Genomic DNA, 21,474 nt, shown 5'->3' on the forward strand with positions numbered 1-21,474 from the left:
GTGTGAAGTGTGCAACCCGTGTTCCACAACTGTCAGTTCCTCCTCATCAGTCCCTCCATCTTTCTTTTCATAACACTAGTTCACACTTGTCTCTCCTTTTCCTGTCTCCATTCCCATTGTGTTTTCATGTGGCTCAACCCGAGAGGCGATTCCTTCTCAGCAGTAGATAGTAAGTCCTAGAGGACAGGGACTAGCCTGATTGTCACTTCACAGAACTCCCTGAGCGATGGAAACAGCTCCCTGATTACTTCTTGGGCCAGAGCCTCCCACAGGGATTACAGCCTCTGGGACCGCCCTCAACCCATCAGTGCCAGCTCCCAGCCTGGGCCCAGGCAAGCAGCCAAGCCCATGCCCGGGAACAGCAGTCAGGGCTGGCCTCGGGGAGGAGGGAGGCTGGACGCTGATGTGCAGGCAGGGAGGGAGGAGGGAGGGAGACAGAAGCCACTGGAGCTGAAACTGAAGGAGAAAATTTGGAGACTGATCTTGCTACAACTGTCTCTACAAGTAGCTCTCCTGTGTTTTTTTTTTTTTTTTTTTTTTTTTTTTGTATTCTTCTTTCTGCCTTTCCTTTCTCCCCACCCTCCTTGTCCCTGGTTCCATTCAACTCATTTTTGCCAGTTAGCAAAAGCAGGGAGCAATCACTTAATGTGAGGAGAGCTACTACAGGCATCTGCCGAGTCCTCCATGCCTGCCTGCCCTGGCAGAGCGATATGGCCACAGAAAAGGCCACTGTTCCACAAGGGAGGCTTGATTTTTGTCACGGACTTTTTGGCATTAACAACTGTAATAAAGGCTAACATTGCTGAGTCCTTTCTGTGAGTCAGGTATTAGGCAGAGCATTTTACATGGATTATCTCATACACTGTACCCACTAGTCCTTGAGGTCCACCTATCCAATTTTAAAGTTATCTGCTGAAGCCACACAGCTGGTTGCATCCCCATGACTCAGATCCAGGTTTGTCTGCCCACAGAGCTCACCCTCTTAATTATTCTCCTGTTTTTGCCTCCCTAAGTTGCTCCTTGATGCTGGTGTACCTCTACTTCTTTTCCTATGAAATGGAGATACTGACTTCCCAGAGCTACATTTATGTGTATCTGTTATAATATACTGACACATACAGAGTGATATTCATTAATAGTGATGCTGTTACTGATGACATTTGACTCTGGAGTGCCCAGACTGTTCACTTCAGAGATATAGCAGGAGGACTGACTGGGAAAGCAGTTCCATTAAATGAGTATAATGAATAGCTAGAAATCCTGTCTTTGGCAAACTTACAGACCTGGGACTAAGTGGAAAGGGAAGGAGTCTAGAACTGGCTGGAAGCTTGCCCCACCAGAGAGGGAGTGACCAGCGATTCAGAATGCCCATAGGGGACAGCCAGTACCTTAGGTTGATTTTATTCAGGATCTGTCACAGGAGTCTTATTCTATGGAGAACCTGCTCCTCCAGGTATTTCTGGGCCATACTGCCTTTGACCAGGGTCAATGCTATGGTTCAAGGGACTGTTTCTGAATAAGACCCAAGTGCATGAGTCAAGGACAGGTAGGTGTCCTGGCTGGGCCTGGGGAAGCAGCAGCCTGGAGCCTGTTGTTCACATGAGACAAAGCTGGAGCTTCTATTAGGCTAACAGGATACTACGTGGCTGTTAATAATTGTCATATTAATTGGTTTTAGGGGGTGGGGAGGTAGTACGTGATGGGTGCCTTTTATCTGCATTTCCTGACTGGATCCTTACAACAGTGAAGCAGATAACATTGTGCAAGTTGAGGAAATTCAGGTCTCAATCAGGGTCAGACACCAGTAGCAAAACTGGAGTTCTGAACCATGTTAGTGGGCTGAAGCTTCACAGGGTTAGGGCCTCTGCACTCACTTTAGTCTCTACCTCTGGGAGGCTGAGTCCAGGGGCATCTGGCTTACCTGGATCACCAAGGGCTCACCTGGGAGAGGACAGTGGGTAGGACACCCTCCTTGAGCACTGGGAACAGACCATGTGTTGTTCTCTACAGTGACTCTGGCTGATGGAAAGACTCGCTACTCTGGAATTGTGTGGTAACACTCCCAGACTCAGGTCCCATCTGTTGATGGGCTTTCCCTAGGTGCACTGATATGGGTGGGCTCAGCAGTGTAACCTAGTGGTAGGGGTCATCGCTTCTCAAGCCAGACATACCATGTTCTGTTTGTGATGTTGGGTAATTTGCTTTGTGCCTCAGTTTTCCTGTCTTTAAATGGGGTTGTGGTGAGGATGTTAATGAGTTAATGTCCACACAGTGCTTTCTTAGCATAGTGTCTGGCACGATATCAGGTGTTCAGTAATTAATTGATAACTGCTGTTATTAGCTGTTGGCCAACAGCTAGTGGGACCAGGGAAAATTTCAACTGTAAAACACTTACAGGAGAGTGGCCAGCCTGGGACCCAATGCTGGGTACTGTGATTGAGTCTGGGGAAAGCGTGGGAGCAAAACTAGATGGTAGACACAATAGAAGGGAGTCCCTTGAAGAATCAGGGGGCTGAACTCACCATCATATCTGAAAACATTTTCTTCTGGCCTCAACACTCAACCAGAATGGGGGTGTTTTCAAAGGTGGGACCAGAATGAAAGAAAGGGATGTATTGCCAGCACTTGCTGATTGATCATCTCTTTAAATTGATTTTCCCCTCATTTTTCTCATCTGCTCGGCATGTTAAAAGCCTTCAGGTTTCAGCTGGTTTCTGCTGTGTCAAATCATCAAAGATGCTCTTAATCTGGGGAGCTGAGTAGATAAGTGGGATTTGGGCCTCTTTGGGAAGCCCACCGTTTTTGCCCCTACGTGAAGGCCTTGGCACCAAGGTCTGGAGGAAGCTGGTACAATGACATATCCATCTAGTGGGTCTGGAGTAGGTGGATCAGAGGGAGGCCAGGAAATCCTCTTACCTTGCCTGGTTCCTGGGTCTCCGCAGCAGCAGGAGCTGAGCAACAAACCCTGGTGAGTCAGTGCTCCTGGAATTAGAGCTGCCAGTCTGCAAGCATTGGGGGTGAGGGGGAAGGGGGAAGTTTAGGCCTTTTGTTTCTTTCAGGGCTCTAGTCTTTAGGAACACAAATCTGGAAACCAGATCCACCACATGGTATACTCCTGCTTGTTTTGAGATAATTGAGCTCAAACACTTGCTTCCCTTATATGTATAATAAGCTGTGCTTTTGTCTTAGGAGTTATACTCTTCTTAAAGCATGAGAAGAATTAAAAATACTTATGAAGATCTATCATTTTCTACATCAAAAACTCTTTAGGGGTATCAGTGTGTTTTTGAAGCCTAAGGAAACTGAGTCTTTTGAGGGCATGTATAGACATACACATGTCTGTTCATTTATTGTTTTTGAGGGTGGAAAATAGGACACAGCCTGATACAATGAGTCTCCAATAACTACAGGAATGATTCTGGTCTTTATTTTAAACATGTACACTCAGACTTACCCTTAGATTTCCTTTTGATGATAACCTCAAATTTATCCAGGCACTATTTGGAGGAAGCTAAAGTTCTTTCTGTGAAGTTCAAAGTTTTACTACCAGTCTCCTAAGACCTTTGAACTTGTGTCATGAAGGTCCATGAAAGCTTTCTAGAGCTAAGGCATGGCACTGATACTGGTTGGTTCCATTTTCCCTATTTTACTTCTGGCTCCTGGTCTAAATTCTATTAACATTGCAACTTCAGTTATAGCCAGTGGTAAAATCTTATAAGTATAGATGCTCCTCCAGTTACTATGGGTTATGCCCCAATAAACCCATCACAAGCTGAAAATACCTAAGTCAATATGCATTTAATACACCTAACCTGCCAAGCATCACAGCTTAACCGAGCTTACCTTAAACATGCTCAGAACACTTACATTAGCCTACAAAATAATCTAACACAAAGGCTGTTTTATAATGAAGTGTATGTCACACAATTTATTATGCATATCATATTGCTTCTGCACCATTGTGAGTTGAACCATCATAAGTCAGGGACCATCTGTACCAAGTTGTAGATGGATCTTTTAGTGGACTAGTTGAAAGTAACAATAAGAGTCCTGAATAGACAAGGCCATCAGAGAAATCTAGCATTTTTTAAAAAACACCTTTTAATTACATTAGTAATAAACCACAATGATGAATATGTTATGTTTCAGTGCAGACTTTTCTCTTTCATGTAGCAATTACCCTACCATTTAGAGACTGTATTTGCATAAATTAGCCCTTCTTATAAGATGGAGACACCCTCTTGGAGAACTGAGCCTGCAGGCCTACAGGACATTCACAGTTAGTGTGAACTTAGCTTGCATTCTACCTACATACCACCTTGCTGAGGACCTGAGGTGGTAAGGAAAAGCAGCTCAGGGACTGGAAACCTTGACATGGACTACAGGTTTCGTGGATGGCTCCTGTGGTGGAAAAGGGCATTTCACTTACTACGTAGGAGTCTCAGAAAGGACTCTGAAGAGATCAGAGACAAATTTTACTTCGCTATTTGGCTAGGACTCTTTTTTTTTGTAGTCTTGGTTCTTAAAATCCTTTACCTCATCTTTAGATCATTATGAAACTGTTTAATTGTCTTAGCTGTGGCCTCCCCTTCTCTCTACTCATCCTACTTGAAAAGGAAATCTGAGAATTTTGACCTTAGAGACCCAGAAGATGAACCTTTTGTGTGCACCTTCTGGCTTAATTCAGGTTCAGATAACTTTTCTTTTTTTATGTGATGGCAGGTTAGCAAGACAGATTTCCTCTGGAATATTTCTGGCAAAAGTATTGTTTTCTTTGATGCATTATGGACATGAATAAAGTTCTTTGTAACCTATGTTACCATCGGAATTTTAGGAATTTTCTCTATTGGTCTTCACATGTGCTGTGTAGTCAACTGCATTTCCAAGGTGAATGTACAGAGCTGCCTTACAGGGGAGGTGCTGATGAGCTTGGGGTTTCACCTGGTTCTTGGTTGGCTCCATATGCAGTCCAGTCCCCAGAGGGTGGCTTGCATATCCTTCTCCCTGTCCAGTGGTGACTGCTCTCTAATTTCCTTCCAGGTTGGCTGGCTCCTCTGGCTGATGGCATGTTGAGATTCAAGGGCCAGTGGCAGCGAGGGCATCTGATCCAGAGGGAGCCACTCTAGAGGCCAGACTATCAGTACCATGGGCCAGTGTGTCACCAAGTGCAAGAATCCCTCATCAACTCTGGGCAGCAAGAATGGAGACCGAGACCCCAGCAGCAAGTCACACAATAGGCGAGGTGCAGGCCACCGCGAGGAACAGCCACCAACTTGTGGCAAGCCAGGTGGGGATATCCTCGTCAATGGGACCAAGAAACCAGAGGCTGCCACTGAGGCCTGCCAGCTGCCAACATCCTCAGGAGATGCTGGGAGGGAGCCCAAGTCCAATGCAGAAGAGTCTTCCTTGCAGAGGTTGGAAGAACTGTTTAGGCGCTACAAGGACGAGCGGGAAGATGCAATTTTGGAGGAAGGCATGGAGCGCTTTTGCAATGACCTATGTGTTGACCCCACGGAATTTCGAGTGCTGCTCTTAGCTTGGAAGTTCCAGGCTGCTACCATGTGCAGATTCACCAGGTTAGTCACATATACTTTTCCAAGTGAGCAGAGAGGAAAGAGAGTACCATTGGGCAGTAGTGCCCAGCTAGGATAGAACTAGGTTGGCTTCAAAGAGTTTGGTAAGTCTTTGTCTCTTTGTCTGTCGAATTACTCTAAAGCTATTCAGCTTCTGAATAACTGGGCACCTACTGTCCTTGCCTGAAGTTAAACGAGGTATGATTCATGCTGAGCCCTGTTGCCAAGTTGTTGCCAAGCCTCATTGCTGCTTCAGACCTTTTGCTCCCTGCTTGTGAGTTCCCTCACTTCCTCACTTGATATTTATCTTGCACCTGTCATGTACCAGGCTCTGGGAGTGCCTGTAGAATGAGTGCCTCTGTCACTGTATTTCACACAGTGCTCTCAGCTGGCCCAGTTATCTAGTAGTAGTTGGGCACATCATCATGGTCATACGTCCCTATAGAGGTTGTTTGTGGGGGAGAACATGGCAGGATCATCTGAAGCTGTAGTTTGCAAAGTGCTGGGTGATAAGAATTTACTTTTGAGAACCTCCCCCTATAATTTTTAGCTCATGGGTAGGTTATCCAGCAGACCTCAGGCCTTATATCTTTAGTGGACACTGTACTCTCTGATCAGTGTGAGACCGTGTTGTGAGCCGAATGTGTTACTCAGATATTCAGAATACATACATAATTTTTGTTTTTAATAATAGAACTTTGATCTGTGGTGGCAGTTACCTGGGTTCGTCCAGAATCTTTGGCCTTAGAAATCTCCCTTGGCAGTCACCAAGAATATTCCAAAAACAACATCTGGGAGGAGAGTCTGAAGCTTAGTCACTGTTGCAGGGAAGGAAAGCAGGGCATGGAGTAGGAGTTTAGTTTTGGGAAGATGAATAAATGAATGAGTAGACCATTATCAGCTGCCTACCATGTGCCAGGCACTATTAGAAGCAGTTGACTAACTTGTCCTCACCCAAACCCTGTGAAGTAATGTGGTAGTCTCAGCATTTCACAGGTAAAGAAAAGAACTCATAAGTAGAGGAATTCACACCCAGGCCGCCCAGCCTCAGAGCCCTGGTGCTAATCACTACACTATACTATATTGCCTCACAGGAAATGATTCTCATTTACATTTATTAATTGTGCCCCTTATTTCCTGTTGCAGGAAGGAGTTTTTTGATGGCTGCAAAGCAATAAGTGCAGACAGCATTGATGGGATCTGTGCCCGGTTCCCTAGCCTCTTAATAGAAGCCAAACAAGAGGACAAATTCAAAGATCTCTACCGGTTTACATTTCAGTTTGGCCTGGATTCTGAAGAAGGGCAGAGGTCACTGCATCGGGAAATAGCCATTGCCCTATGGAAGCTAGTCTTTACCCAGAACAATCCTCCAGTGTTGGACCAATGGCTAAACTTCCTAACAGAGAACCCTTCTGGGATCAAGGGCATCTCCCGGGACACTTGGAACATGTTCCTTAACTTCACTCAGGTGATTGGCCCCGACCTCAGCAACTACAGTGAAGATGAGGCCTGGCCAAGTCTCTTCGATACCTTTGTGGAGTGGGAGATGGAGCGGAGGAAAAAAGAAGGGGCTGGGGGAGGTGTGCTCAGCTCAGGGCCCTTGGGCTTGTATCCTCAGGAGCAGACTTAGCTCTTTTCTGGGCAGCCACAACGGTCTGCCCACTGCCCTGGAGCCACCCAAGGAATTGGACCTTTCTGGAAGTTACCCACAATCCAGATATTTTCTACTTTACACCTTTCTCTGCCTTGTATCTGAAAGGGCTCTAAAATGCTGTATCATGTTTTAGGCACTTTCTTCATTTTTTTGGTTACTTTGGTTATTTCTTTTTGGGGGCCCCCCCCCAAAATATTTGAACCTGGCTACATGTTGTGTGTTTTTTTTTTGTTTGTTTGTTTTTTTAAGCCTTCAGATAGAATTGGCCTGCCATTTCTTGCACAGATTAGATTTGTTTTTGGTGGGGAGGGCATAGAGTAGGGTAGTAGAATGGGCTAGTTAGGTTGAATTACCATTGCAAACGATGCAGTGCCAGATCTCAGTTTTGCATATTATTTTTCAGGGCAGGTCTGTGCTGCGTGTAGTGCTGTTTACATGGTTGAATTTAGGTTGTGATAATTATTTTTAAAGATTTACACAGAGTTGACTAGCAGTGTTAACTGTTAACCACATTGCATTAATTGCCAGGTGAGAAAAAGCTCTTGGCGAGCTAAGACCAGCCTAGAGTGTCTATAGTCTGGTGACAACCCCCTTTTAAGCTAATTTATCTGAAATCCTTCCTTCTCGCACTTCTTGCTCATTCCTTCTTTAACCCATTACATTTCATGTTGAGTTGATATACTAACATGCTGCACCTGTCAGTCAAGTGAGCAGTGTTTTAGAACACATACTAACAACCACTTAAGTATTGAATGCAGAGAAAGCAGTGCTACCTCAGTTTTGGTGGAAGTAGACTTCAATAGGTTTTTGTTTGTTTGTTTTCGTTTGTTTATGAATTTTCTGTATTTTCATGTTGTAAGTGGAAATACATTTTTATTTGCCTCGGAGCCAAAGTTTCTGTTTCTGGTGGTCGGAAAACTGCCTACCGGCCACCTGACTTGGAGGAAAACTGTGGTATGGAGCTCTGCTTGAATACTTTTTTAAAAAACAGTTTTTTGAGTATCATCAGCTTACTTGTCTGGCAAGTGCAAAAGCCTGGAGCCGGCCTGAACTCTGCCAAACAAATACAGACATGTATTTAGTAGTTAAATATGTGCCCTTTCCCTTTTTGCTGCACCCTTGTTGTCACTTACCCCTAGGTGTTATTTATTATCTTTCTGTTAATGTCAGGCTCATATGGGGTAACGTGATGACTGTTTAGGTTTACATGACCCTCTTCTTCTTCCCCTCCCCCCAAATGTCTATATATACATATATAAGATATGTATGTATTTTACCTATATAAAATATATATATATACATGTATATGTATCTATATTCCGATTCTTTGCCTGCTAAAACTGGCCATAAAAGAGGGAGCTGCCTTCAATATATAAAGTATAAGAAGAGTGCCAGGGAACGTCCTAATGGAGGCTTTTGAATCTGAGTTTGGACCATTTTCACTAAAGAGAAGATGAATATTCTCAGCTCTTTCCTCACCAGAGGGAGGTCCAGTTCTCCAGACTCCTCTGTGTGTTCACTCCACGAGGCCAGTTTTGGTCAAACTGCCACACGGGAGCTGACTCTGGTCCTACCTCGTTGCAGCAGGGGGTCCTCTTGTTATTTTTTTCATTTCAAAAAATGTCTTCAGAAAACTGTACTGGAAGGGTGGGTGGCAGGAACTTGTATAGTTCAGCTTCCAACACTTCGGAACCGATTAAAAAGGGAATCTTTTAAATAAAAACGTATAAAAATATTTATACTTTTGAGGTAACAAGAGTTTGTCTCTTGAACATTTGGAGTTTCCTCCCCTAACTACCCCTGTCTCCCTCCCAGGTATGTTTTTCAGCCTGGACAGAAACTCCTTATTTTGAGATTATTACTAGCCTTATGGATTCTGGCTCCCATCTTTACAAAGATGATTATTTAAGGAGTTTCTGTAGTTGATGTCTTTCTGAAATTGACATTGAATGTAACTGAAGTTTGATTTTTGTATTCCTAAACCTGACAGTTGCCCCTTCAGTGGGGCAGATGGGGAACTCTAAAGTCAGCCACATCAAGTTAGCAATACTGCTGGAAAGCAGAGGATTGGGTCTCAGGCCACAGGACTGGCTTTGTTCTAGCCTAAGACATAAGATCCTTGTAATAAAGTTTCTAGGGACTCCAGCTGGTTCTCTGGGTTCAGTTGTAGCTGGAGTGCCCAAACTGAGTTCTCATCCAACCAATCTGCAAACCCTCTATTTTTCCCAATTCTGAATTGGGTAAAGGTTGAGTAAGGCAAAAGGCAGGCTGCTCCTAACCAGGTAAGGTTCCTTCTGTCCCAGATCAGAAAAGTGTACAGAGAGAAATGCACAAAAGAGGGAGGCCCCAAAGATCCTGAGGACTCGGGAGTTACTGTATTCCATCCCCAACCTACAAGAAGGCATTTCATGCATTAGGTGTACTATATAGTGGGTGAATTTTGTTTTTTAATTAATTGTTCGGCTTCCCCAGTCTCCACAGAAGAACCATTTAAAAAAGTATTTTTGGTTATATTTTTAATGATAGAGTTGCTACAAAAATATAATTGAGAAACTAGAAAAGGGAGGGACTTACCAGGTCCTTCAAGTTTGAGTACCTGATGCATGGAATTCTGTAATAAGCTCTGGACCAGTGCTTGAGTTTCATGACCATATGAAAAGCAGTTTTTCTGCAAAGGGGTCCAAGAGGGGGAGTGGAGGGCTTTCAGTTGTACTTCTGGGAAATGAAAGAGTCCTGTTCCTCTTACCCTAGAAATAGATTTTGTACTTAATGAGCAGGAATTGTGTGGAAGAGGCCAAATGCAGACCCCTCATCTAAGCAGGGCACACCTCACTTTAACAGTAACAGGGTGTGGAGGGGCAGGATGCAGATGTCTTTTTGAAAACAGGCAAATATCCAAGGGAGACTATGAATGGAATTCATGTGTTGGGAAATTGCTTGGTTTTGGCAGATGGTTTCGTGAGTTTCTGTGGTGTTTCTTTAGCAATTTATTAGAAAACTGTATGAGATGTTGTTGCTTCATTGAACTGCTCCTCCCCACCCCTGCCATATTTGAATGTTTCGTTCTTAACCTCTCCTCCTGTAATGGCACTTTGCTAGGCTTCAGCTGGTTCCCTCAGCAGTTCCCCCTCATCCCTTGCAGATGTACCCACATGTGTGAATTGGTTCCAAGACTCCATACCAAATCCTGGTAAGAAAAATCTAGAACTGGGTGAAGATCCAAATTTCGGCCAAGCTCCCAGGTCCAAGGAAATCCAGATGAAAATGTACAAGGCATGGTTTTCATTATTAAAAGGCTTAAGCCACACAGTATTAGATGGTCTTTGAAACAGATCATCTCCCGGGTGCTGGAACCTGCAGGGTATGGGATGCCAGGTCATGTGGTGACCTCATATTAGACTAGGCCAAATTGTACTCAACAGTGGTGGGAAATTACAGGGATAAGAACTTGGGTTGAAAAGTTTCAAAACAAAAACATCTGTATTTAGGACTGTGTTTGGTATGCCACATTGAAAGTGAAGTCTTCAATGCAATGAAGCTCCAAAGTAGACCCAGTTATACAATTAAGAGGCAAGAACTGCAAGGAAGCTGCTACTAGGTTTGTTTTGTTAGTTGCCTGTTTCCATTTTCCTTGTCTCTGTTTGCTTAGTGAAGACTTAAGCATCTTAGTAATGGACTCCAACCCGAAGGACTCTGAAGTTACGACCATGTTAATTGGGACTTATGTGAAGACACGTGAAATGGACCCTTCTTACTTCAGACTGTTCTCTGAGTTATATCAAGGGGGTTCCCACCACCTCCCTGCAGAGTTTATTCCTAAGGGAAGCTGCAAATACAGCATATATTTAATGTAACCTGGACTGGGACTGTGTGTCAGTGAGGATCTGCACATGTTTTCCTTATTGAAATATGAAATAGATGCTTGAGCTGTGATTCAGAAAGCGAGATGGTTGAAAATGGCTTTGAGTAACCATCAGGTTCTGCTTCTGCTCACAGCCTCCCTGTTCTCCTGGAAGCTCAGCCTGTTCTCATGCTGACCTATTTCCACTGCCCACCTTCCCTCCCAACCTTTTGACACAGATCTTGGATATTGCAAAAGGAAGCCATCCAGCAGCTGCTGTGCTCTCCTCACTCCCAACCATCCAGTACACATTCTGGTAGAAGTGTCTTCTCTCCCACCCCTGGTTCCAGGCTGGAATCTGTGATTGATTGCTCTTACCCGTTGCACTAATGAATATGACTCTAGGTTTTAAAGGGGGAATTGGAAGTAGTAGGCAAAGTGGGCTTGGATGAGTTGGTCTTACAGATACCCTGCCTTAACCTGCTGAGGTGATGAGTCCACTGCTCATGTACCCTCTGCCTTTGTGGAGTCCTCTTGGTTTGTGACCAGTGTGTTTCTTGAGGTTATACAAACTTGTTGACAAAAGTCAATACTTTTGTTTGTATTCTCTGCACTGTTACACTCTCCAAATGACCCCTTGAATATTTTTATTAACTTGTTACACACATTTTTGTCTTTGTCTACATTATTTCTTTTGATGTTCTTTTATTTGGAAGGTTACCTGCTGCTGGGTTTAATAAATTTGTTTACTTGATTATTGACAATTCTGGAAAAAAACAATAAAAAACCAGTGGCTTTATTCTGCGGCAGGATTTACACACTATGAGGCTTTTCCAAGATGATACTGGATAGCAATTCCTGTGCTTTGGTAAATCCAGATAGTATAGGATCCAAGACTGCAAGTCACCAACCTTAATTGCCTTTGGAGTCCTAGTACTTTAGGCAGAAAGCAAACAAGTCCTCACAGGACCACTTCCTAAGTAGTCTTACCTTAGCAACTGATATGGTTCCCATGAAGAATAAAAAGTAAATTTGAGCACTGTACTGAATGGATGACTTCTCTTATATGTCACACTGGCAGTGATTAAGGCAAAGAAGAAGACAACTGTGATGTACCACTGCTGTGTGACCTTTGGCAGGTGAGTGGAAGTCTGAGTTTCCTTTTTCTCATCTGTAAAATCCAGACTGTTATTTCCATCATTGTTAGGATTTACAAAGAAAGTGTTTTTAAAGCATCTAAGGCATGGAAGTTAAAGGTTTTCAAAAGGATGTCAGGTGAGTAATGCAGGGAATCCAGAGAATAGGAGAGGAGGGTTGGCGGGATGATCACACACTTTTCCCAGGTCACTGTTCCTCCAGTGGGCCCTGCTTCCCTCTGTGCCAAATTTGGGGGTAGTTGGGAGGCTTACACTGACATGATCCCTGATGGCTCTGCCTGGCTCTTACATAAAGTCTCATGGTAGACTACTTAATGACCCTTATCTTCCTTTCATTATATTTTCTGTCTGGTTGTTTATATTCCGTGAAGTGATTGGCCAGCCCCCCTACTTTGATGGCAGCCCGAACGGCCTTCCCAAAGATTCCCAGTCTTATGTTGTATCTCCTAAATATAAGTACAGTGGTGGGATTAGATGTACTTTTCTTTTTCTAGTTAAAAAGGGCCTGGAGTCATTGACTATACCCTTTCCAGCTCAGAGGCTTATAAAGATTTTTCAATGAGCTGGATTTTTTCCTTTTCCTCCATTACCAACAAAGTCAGCAGCTTCAGATAGAGGAAATCTAGAGTGTGATTTTTTTTCCCTCACTTAAAAAGTAAACCACCATAATATGTATTTGGTTCTTGGGCTTGTGCCTTCTGCACTGTGACCCTTCAGAGCTGTTGAGCCCACTGGGCCTTACAGATGGAGGTGTGGGGAATAACAGAGTGAAGGATACTAGAGTTATTCAAAGTGTCACAGGGTTGTGCAGATTATATATGGCTGAAATCCAATTCACAATTAGATGAGGGGCAAGCAACTTCATACGATTACCAGATGAGCTTAACTGCAATGGACTTTTTCCCTAGCAAGAAAGGTTTACTGAGTGTGCTGAGGGCCCAGAGGTTTACAGATGAGTCACCAGAGCACTAACCTCTTCCCTCCTCTCAAATCCAGCCAAAGCACATGCCTAGGTTGGCTTTGGAAGTCATCCTGTACCTCTGGGTTTTGATGTAGGTACAAAAGGATTATTCTGCCTGGGAAGGAAGGGCAAGAGAGGGAGCCAGGCTAACCTCTTCATTTCCTGTCCTTTCCTAAGTTTTTGAGGATGCCCTGTCTTATGAAAGCCTAAGACTCCTATCTGGGTTTAACTTCCTTCCTATGTAATGTTCCAACCTTAGGGGTGCTGAGAAAGTCCTAGGGGAATATGGCAGTAATGCCATCAGCAGCAAAGTATCCATGCTGATGGGGACTCTCCAGAGGCCTGCCTGGTTTTTTTGGGAGGTGCTACTGAAATTGCTAGTAAGTTAAAATATAAAACTACAAAATAGTGTGGAACTAGTGTAAGACGAGACAAGAAAATATGGACACTGGCTCTTGTATAGATGGACTTACATGATAAAGGAGGCATACTCCTTTATTGGGTTAGATAGATAATTGGGTAAAATCTAAATATTTAGGGGAAAGTTAACACAGGCCAAAATAAATTACAGGAGGAATAAAGGTATACGTGTAAAAATTGAATTATTAAAAAACACATACCTGTTAGTGGATATTAAATTGATCTCTGGATCAATTAAAACTTTAAGCAAAAAATAGAACAAATCATAGAAAAAACTTCTAAAACAAGTTAAACATTTTTTGTAATAATTTAAAAATGGACACTTAATCCCTAAGATCTTAAAATTCAATATGGAAAAGTACTTAACAGAAACATGGGCAAAGGATACTGACAACTCACAGAAGAAAAACGATTAGCCAAAAGCTTTTGGAAAAAACAGTAGATGACAATCGGAAGGGTATTTAAAAGCCCAGAAAGTAAACCTGTAATGAAAACTTTGGGGGTACTAAACTGGCAAATATTTGAAACAAATCCGTGCTTACAAACAGGGTAAAAACGTTTCTGGAATTAACAACAACAAAAAGCCGTGTTTATACTCTTAACCCAGTAATTTCAGTTCTAGGAATTTTTCAAGATAACATTATGTGCCAAAGATGTATGTACAAGGATATAATTGACAGCATCGTTTGGGAACAACCTAAATGTCAACAGTAGGGAACTCTTAGAAATTATGGCATAGATTAACATTGGAATGTTATGCATCTATTAAAAATTCTGCTTTTGAATAAGTATGATAGAAAATGGTAAAATAGTGGCAGTCACTGACTCAGAATGATGGGATTAGGTGTGATTTTAACTTTTCTGCATTTTTTTAAGTCTCCATTAATGGGCTTTCTTTATAAGAGGGACAAAAGGAAATGAAGACGAACATGGCTAAGTGGTCTGAGCAAGCCCACCGTGGGTGAGGAGGACAGAGGTAGAGAAAGGACTATGTTCAAAGCTGAATGAAGAGTTCTATAAAAACCCCCAGAGCCTCCCCCTGCACCCCGCCCCCTGCCCCAGAGAGAAGCTGCTTCTCCAGCAGCAACCCTGGCAACTCTGCATCGTCTGTCTAAAGGGTGTGGGAAGAAAAAAAATGCACAAATGCACTTATGAATGGAATGTGTGTCTTGCAAGAGGCCAAGTTGGCAGCTTTGGCTTCCAAAAGGTGGGAGTGTCAGCCGAAAGAACAGTGTGTGCAGACTGAGGCCTCATAAAGGCCTGTGGTTCTGGCCCATCTCTGTAGTTCTGGAGTTGGGGGCCCATGGAAGACCTCTAGCCCCACCTATCCAGAAGGAAATGGCCTTGGCTATGACTAAGAGGAAAGGGAGCTCTTGGCACAGGGAGCCCTAATCTGCTTTGTGATTTTGCACATGGAAAATAATCCTTAGTAAAGTGTCATTTATTGACACGTAATGTAGGCTTTCCTTGATTTATGAAATAGGCATTAATGTCCCGTTTTAAAGGTGAGGAAACAGGCTCAAAGAGGGAAAATAATTCATACAGCACACTATTCTATTTCCACAAACTGGGTTTTTTAATTTTTACAATAATCCTTGAAAGTACAGATACTTGGCTCATTTTATATAGCCAAGGAAATAGATTCAGTCGAAGTTTCAGTGGTTTGGCCACGAGTGGAGCCAAGCACCACCTCCAGACCTGTCCATATCAGGGCAAACACCTCTCTCAGGACTGGGTTCTCAAAAGGTAAACTGCAGGTCAACTACCATCACTTTGGAGCTCAGCTAGGAAGGACGGAGTCTAGCAGTACTGTTAGTTGGGGATGCAAGGGGAGAGGGGACAGTATACCTCGGGAATTTGCCTCTTCACAAGGAGCTTCAGGTTGCAGTCTCTCACCTCAAATCAAGCCCTTCAGTTTTAGCTTCTGGTTCCCAACTTTCACATAGGTCCAGACTGTTGAGAAGTTACATTTAAAGGATTAAACACTGCCTCAAGTGCCCAACCTTCAGAGTTTTGAGAATTTTTCCCTAGTTATAAAAGCAATATATTCTGATCCTACACACAGAAAAGCATTGGTAAATCTAATCTGCCAGTCCCACAGCCAGAGATCAATACTTAATGATTTTGGCATATAGTCTGCCAGGTTTTTGTTCCAAGCCTATGCATATTCTTTTATATTTTCTTCTACAAAAATGGACTCTTCTCTAACCCTCTATGCTTCATACAACGTGTACTGTGAATGCATGCTCTCATCTTCAGAACAGTCCTGTGAGATCTGTATCATTATCCCAAGCACAGATACACACGTGTATGTTCATACACATACATGGGAGGAAAGCTGAGATGCAAAGTGAGGCAGTCTGGGTCTGGAGGTCTGTTATTTCTGGCAGATCTCTAGATATTTACAGATATTTGCATACACACATTTTCTAAAATGGCTACTTAGAATTCCACTGTAATGACTGATACCACCTCCATACATATTTTTATGAGACTACCCTATTACCATAATACTCTAGAAACAGAATTCCTGGGTCCCAGCGTTCAAAGCAATTTATAAGGTTTTTTGGTATGATACATACTATAACCCTAGATTAGTTTGTCTTTTCTGGAGGTCAGCTAATCTCTTATCAGTTTATGAATTGTGTGTGCCCGTGCCCATGTCCTCTGAACACAGAACATTAACAGTTTGGAAGTTCATAAACAAGCACCAACACAAGCTTTTCCTGAAACTGAAGCTTCCAACTCTGAGGGGGCAATCTGTGGAGAAGGAGGCACCTAGTGGTGAAGAGCAACATTGCAGTCTCACTGAAGGGAAGAAGCATTTCTAAAAATGGACTTGGACAGGGGCTTCCAGGATTGGTAAAAAGCTAGGTCTTCTCTCTCCGCTGTCTGGTGGACCTGCCAGGGTTTCAACTCAGCCTTTTTCCTTCGATTTCATAACAGCTGTCAATGAGGAAACAGTTTGCCTTACAGAAATGTGCTTCACAGATATTACAACTTTGACTGGGTTTTCTCCACAAAGTTAACCCTGGTTTCCTTCCTTATGTGTGCCATTTACTAGGAGTGCTGCATGTATTGAGCACCTGCTGCAGTGCTTGTGTAGAAAACCCCAACACCAAGAAAGTACAAACGGGTTTCTTCCCCTCACCCTGTCTTTGATGAAAAATGCTTCAATACATTGAAAATGTGTACATCACATCACCCTAGCTGGTACACTCTATAAAAGCTGTCTGCTGGATTGAGAGTGAAACCCACCATGTTCTCTGCCACGAGGCATCAGAACTGCACCTGGAAAGTGGTGAGTGGGCTCAGGAACACATGTTCAGGATGATGCTTTCCTCTTCATCTTGTATTCCCATCAGTCATACGCCAGACAGTGATCCATGCATGCTACAACAAGGAAGCAGAAAGGTTCATACCCACATGGTTGAGTGGTTAGAAATGCATGGGCAGAGGAGATAAGGTTTTGTTTGGGGGGAGGGGTGTCATAGGCCGTGGGCTGCAGGTAAACAGCTTATGGATGCTGCCTGCTGAAAATGGGTTCAATGGAAAGAATACTGATAGTGCCAGATGCCTAGAATCAAACCTTAGTTCTGCCACTTAACAGATGTGAGGTACATCACCTAAGGTGAATGATCTCAAGCTAAGCCTCAGTTTCTAAAACTTACATATTTAAGTTACTATCTCACAGGGCTGCTGTGAGGATTATCAGGTGATCAAAATTAACATGGAGGGAGCGCTTACCACATGCCCAGCATTGTTCTAAACACTTTCTACGCATTCTCATTTAATCCTCAAAAGAGCTCATATACCTACTTTAGGTACTGATAGAGGTACAACCGTTATGTCCACTTTTCAAATAAAACAGGCTCACAGACATAAGTTGCTCAAGTCATAGAACTGTTTCAAGTGTCAGGTAATAATGCCAGTCTGCTGTCTGAGTCCTTTTAAATTGCAGTTGGTTTATTCTTTTGTTCATTTTACTTAAAACACTTGAAGCACTGTTTGAAAAACTTTACAAAACATTAACATTTAATAATTTATGTTGTAAAATGTCTGTCACAGTGCTTAGAACTTAGGAGTCATCTAATACATGTTAGTTCTCTGCCACCATGTACTGAATATTCATAGAATTGGGTTAGAGGGCTGAGGAGGCAGAAATCAGCAAAAACAAGCCCAGAACCTGTCCCCACCTGATGCTGGAGTTAAGCTCATCAGCACTGAGCCTTCTGGGTCTGGAGGGCTGGAACTCTTAAGTATGTACTGGCATGGTTCTGAAGTCAGACCATCAGGGTTCAAGCCCTAAATATGCACTTGCTATTGGCGTGACTTTAGGCAAGTTATTTAATCTGAGCTTTTTCTCCACTTGTTAAATAAGGATATTCAACAACCTCAACCAAACATGCATATCAAAGCATTTATCATGGTTCCTGGCACTTATTAGGAATTTGATGAATTATAGCAATTATCAATATTTTCATTATTAATTTTAGCAGCTACCAGAAATATAAGGATGAAGAGCTGAGTCAGGTTCCTAGCATGAGGAAACCTTCCATTCTGTTTGCTGGTTCTTCCTGAGCCACTCTGACACTTTTCCAAGGGTGTCTGCTGGCATCATGGAGACAGCTGCAGATCAGGCCCAGAGCGAGTTTATAGTTCGGGGGACACATGCTTCCACTGCTGGGCTTCCTCAATACCATACAGAAATCAGAGGGTTTCCTTACTACAGGATTTGCTATTTCTAGTTTCTCTTGACTTATCAAACATGTTTTAGGACCTTTGTTTCAGTCAGAACCTAAGCCTTTTTGTTCTCTGACCCTGATGTTCCCTCCTTTAAGCCCCCCCCCCCCCCAGAATATCTTGTACACTCCCAGAAGAAGAAAGCTTTGGCCCACTCTTGGCTATTCACCTATACCATGGGGAACAGGAAGATCAGGCCCCTATTCTACCCCAGCTCCATACACTGGACCTGAAAAGCTAGGCCAGGGTAAGTCTGTCTGCCCCAAGTCCATGTTTGTAACCAAAACGCTTTGCCAGTAACTTTGGGTCACTTTTTTACTTTCTGCTCTTAGCCTCCCCACAAGCCTGTTTCAAGTGTATCAGTCTGTAAGATTTTTTTTCAATCTAAATACATAATGCTTGTTTCTGTTTCTCAGAGACAGCAGTTCTCCCAAGCTGCCCAGCAGGCAGCCAATCAAACCAGTGGTCCTGAGATGCATGTTACAGGATTTTAAAACAGGAAATTAATTTCTCATCCAGGCTTCAAGGCTTGGGGCATTTACGTTCTGTCATCTGGGACCTTGCAACTGGGAATTCTAGAATGTCAGAATTTTAAGGGACTTTTTAGAAATAAAATGATCCAGTGATTTTCAAACTATGCTCCAAAGAGCCCTCTCTTCCCTCCCCAACATACAGACTCATTCATCCCTCTTCTCACTCACTTGTTCCAGTGCTTTAGGATTTAACACAACTTTCTTAAAGAAAGGGATTTATAGTTAAAAGCATTGCAAATCACTGCTTCAAATCCCTTATTTTACCAAAGGGAAACTGAGACCCAAAGTGGGAAAATGGCCACTTGTCAGAGACTGGATAGGGATAGAGCTGGGACTGGACCCTGAGTCCTGCTCCACTTTTCCTCAAGTTTAAAATCAGCAAAACATGCCTATCAGAAACTAAAAGGTGGCACGGGGGGGGGGGGGGGGAGGAATTGGGGAACGAAGGAACACATTCCTCTCATGTGGGAATGGTCGGCCTAGTCACATCTAAGCCTGGGCATTGCCCTAGAACTTGTTGACCAGTTCTACACAAATGGAGTTAGGCAGCTACCTCTTGTCCCAGGGAGGCTGTAGGACCTAATACTTCTGCCTTTAAATTGGGATGAGTCATCTCCTTGACGGACAAGTGAAGAGCATTTACCTGTAAAATGGGAATACAATACCTGTCTCTGAGAACTGAGAACTAAGAGATGATTCATGTAAGTCCTCATTTACATGCCTCTGGACATCAACAAAAGGCATTTCTCTAAGAACAGTTGAAGTCCAGGGTCCAGAATCATGAAGGAAAAGCTCTTCAGTCCTTACCTCTCAATTCCTGGCAAGCAGGATGAGGCAGAAGGTGCCAGAGCTCAGGCTATGGTAGAGCTTCTCTATCTTCTGGCCTCAGTGCCAGACTGCTATCTTTGGGTGGTCCACCTTTGAGTCTAGAATCAAAGCCACGTGTTGGCACTCAGCCAGAGTACCCTCTACTCACTTTTGGAGGGGCTGCAACACTCTTTCTCAGGCTGTAGGGCTGTGGGATCCCATGAGAGGCTGTGTGTAAATCCTCAGGCTAAAGCTGGCACCCACACTGCAGGGCTCCCTATTCACCCTACCATCCCCAGGCCACCAAGTCAGCTTATGAGGACAGCTGCTGTTCTTCCCTTCAGATGGGTCTTCCAGGGCCCTGAACTATGGGAACTATAGTACTGATGAGAGCTCTAGTCTAGCCTCTGCCATTAAGTACCTCTGTAACCTGGGGTAGACACTCACCAGCTTTGGCCTCTATTTCTCATCTGCTAAGTGTAGGAAGTTAGACAAAGAAAAGGGTTCCCAAACTACAGCCATTCATCTATTCACCTTCCACTTAGACCCTTCTGCTTGTTGTCTCCCTCTAATGGTTTTTCTTAACAGTTACTTTCTTCCTTAACATTGACTAAATAATACTGTCCATGAAATCACATGTTCATTGTATATTTCAATGGATGCTGATGAACAAGTTCATAACTGTAAAAGTGAAAAAAGCCCATCTATGACCACCAAAAATCATCTTGTGTATGTACCATATTCTGGTAAACCCTAGATCACTAAATCCTTGTCCAGCTTTCTAGCCTCATATATCAGTTCCTCAGAGGCCCTGGGAGAGCCACCTGGAGGACAAAAAAACAAACAAAATGATTTTAGCATGTATGGAGAGAGCAAGCATATGTGAGATCATGGAGAAAAATATGATGTACCCAGGGCTGGAAGAAGCTGGAGAATGAAATAAGACTAGTGCCTGGGGAGAAACAAGACTGAAGGCTGAAGTGTTCCTCCAGCCTAACTCCTAATTTCCAAGAACATCAAAAAGCCAATGCCCACAGCCAGTAAACCAAGTCAACCAGCTACCTTTCCCTGACCCCAGGATATACTCTCTCACTCACCTGCAAGGCCTGTTGCTCTGAGGGAGGAGGTATGACTCAAAGTCCTGGGGGCCTTGATTTAGGTAGTAAGCCCCAGAGCCATGTGTGAAGGTGGCAGGGGGGTTAGGGCATGCCTGCCTTTCAGCTTCCAGTCCTTGCCTGTGAGAATGTTTAGGGCCCTCTGTGTACTGCCAAAAGTTCCAAATTCTGAAAGCAAAAATACCCCCTTTGGTTAATAGGGGCCAAAAAACCAACCTGCCCACCAAGTTAGAACCCAACCAAGGTCAAGGAAAATGGGCAGAGTGAGGAGCTGTTGACCTGGTCTAGCCCAGGGAACATTTTCTTTCTCTGACTTCATGGTATCACCATCCCCAATATTCCCCAAGGCTACATTCAATGGCATATGCTTACTCAGGAAACAGTATTTTTCCTGCTTTCCACTTTTAAGATCTTTAGGCAAGATCACAACTTCCAGGCCAAAAAAGAGTTTGGACTGCTGCAACAGGTGTTCTTTTAAGGTTTCGCTCATTCCAGAGAGGTATATGGTACCTCGGTTCTTAGAATCTCATTCTAGCTCATTCATTCACAACGGTGTCACAATCAAGGGTAAGCTCTGTCACAGACCTCTGCACATAACCAAGGAAAAGATGGCATTAGTGGTGGAAAGTCACCACTTAAATCCCTATGCTTATTATGTACTAGCAAGTAA

General features: G+C 43.4%; 2 protein-coding genes across 2 annotated transcripts in view; one reads left to right on the plus strand and one right to left on the minus strand.

Moving 5' to 3' along the window:
* Positions 1-7,441, plus strand: part of DCUN1D3 (defective in cullin neddylation 1 domain containing 3) — a 39,803-nt gene extending 32,362 nt beyond the window's left edge. Inside the window, exons 2-3 of the mRNA XM_090277785.1 lie at positions 5,041-5,576; positions 6,720-7,441. Coding sequence (XP_090133911.1) covers positions 5,146-5,576; positions 6,720-7,203 — 915 coding nt within the window. The 5' untranslated portion in view covers positions 5,041-5,145 and the 3' untranslated portion in view covers positions 7,204-7,441. The remainder of the gene's footprint in view (positions 1-5,040; positions 5,577-6,719) is intronic.
* A 7,741-nt stretch (positions 7,442-15,182) lies between these two features.
* The window catches only part of REXO5 (RNA exonuclease 5), a 42,741-nt gene continuing 36,449 nt past the window's right edge, over positions 15,183-21,474 (minus strand). Inside the window, 7 exon segments of the mRNA XM_090279394.1 lie at positions 15,183-15,559; positions 16,865-16,999; positions 19,690-19,808; positions 20,783-20,879; positions 20,881-20,972; positions 21,177-21,345; positions 21,347-21,391. Coding sequence (XP_090135520.1) covers positions 19,693-19,808; positions 20,783-20,879; positions 20,881-20,972; positions 21,177-21,345; positions 21,347-21,391 — 519 coding nt within the window. The 3' untranslated portion in view covers positions 15,183-15,559; positions 16,865-16,999; positions 19,690-19,692.

This window comes from Furipterus horrens, unplaced genomic scaffold (assembly GCF_987537825.1).
Source record: "Furipterus horrens unplaced genomic scaffold, mFurHor1.1.pri manual_scaffold_5, whole genome shotgun sequence".
NCBI classification, from domain to species: Eukaryota; Metazoa; Chordata; class Mammalia; order Chiroptera; family Furipteridae; genus Furipterus; species Furipterus horrens.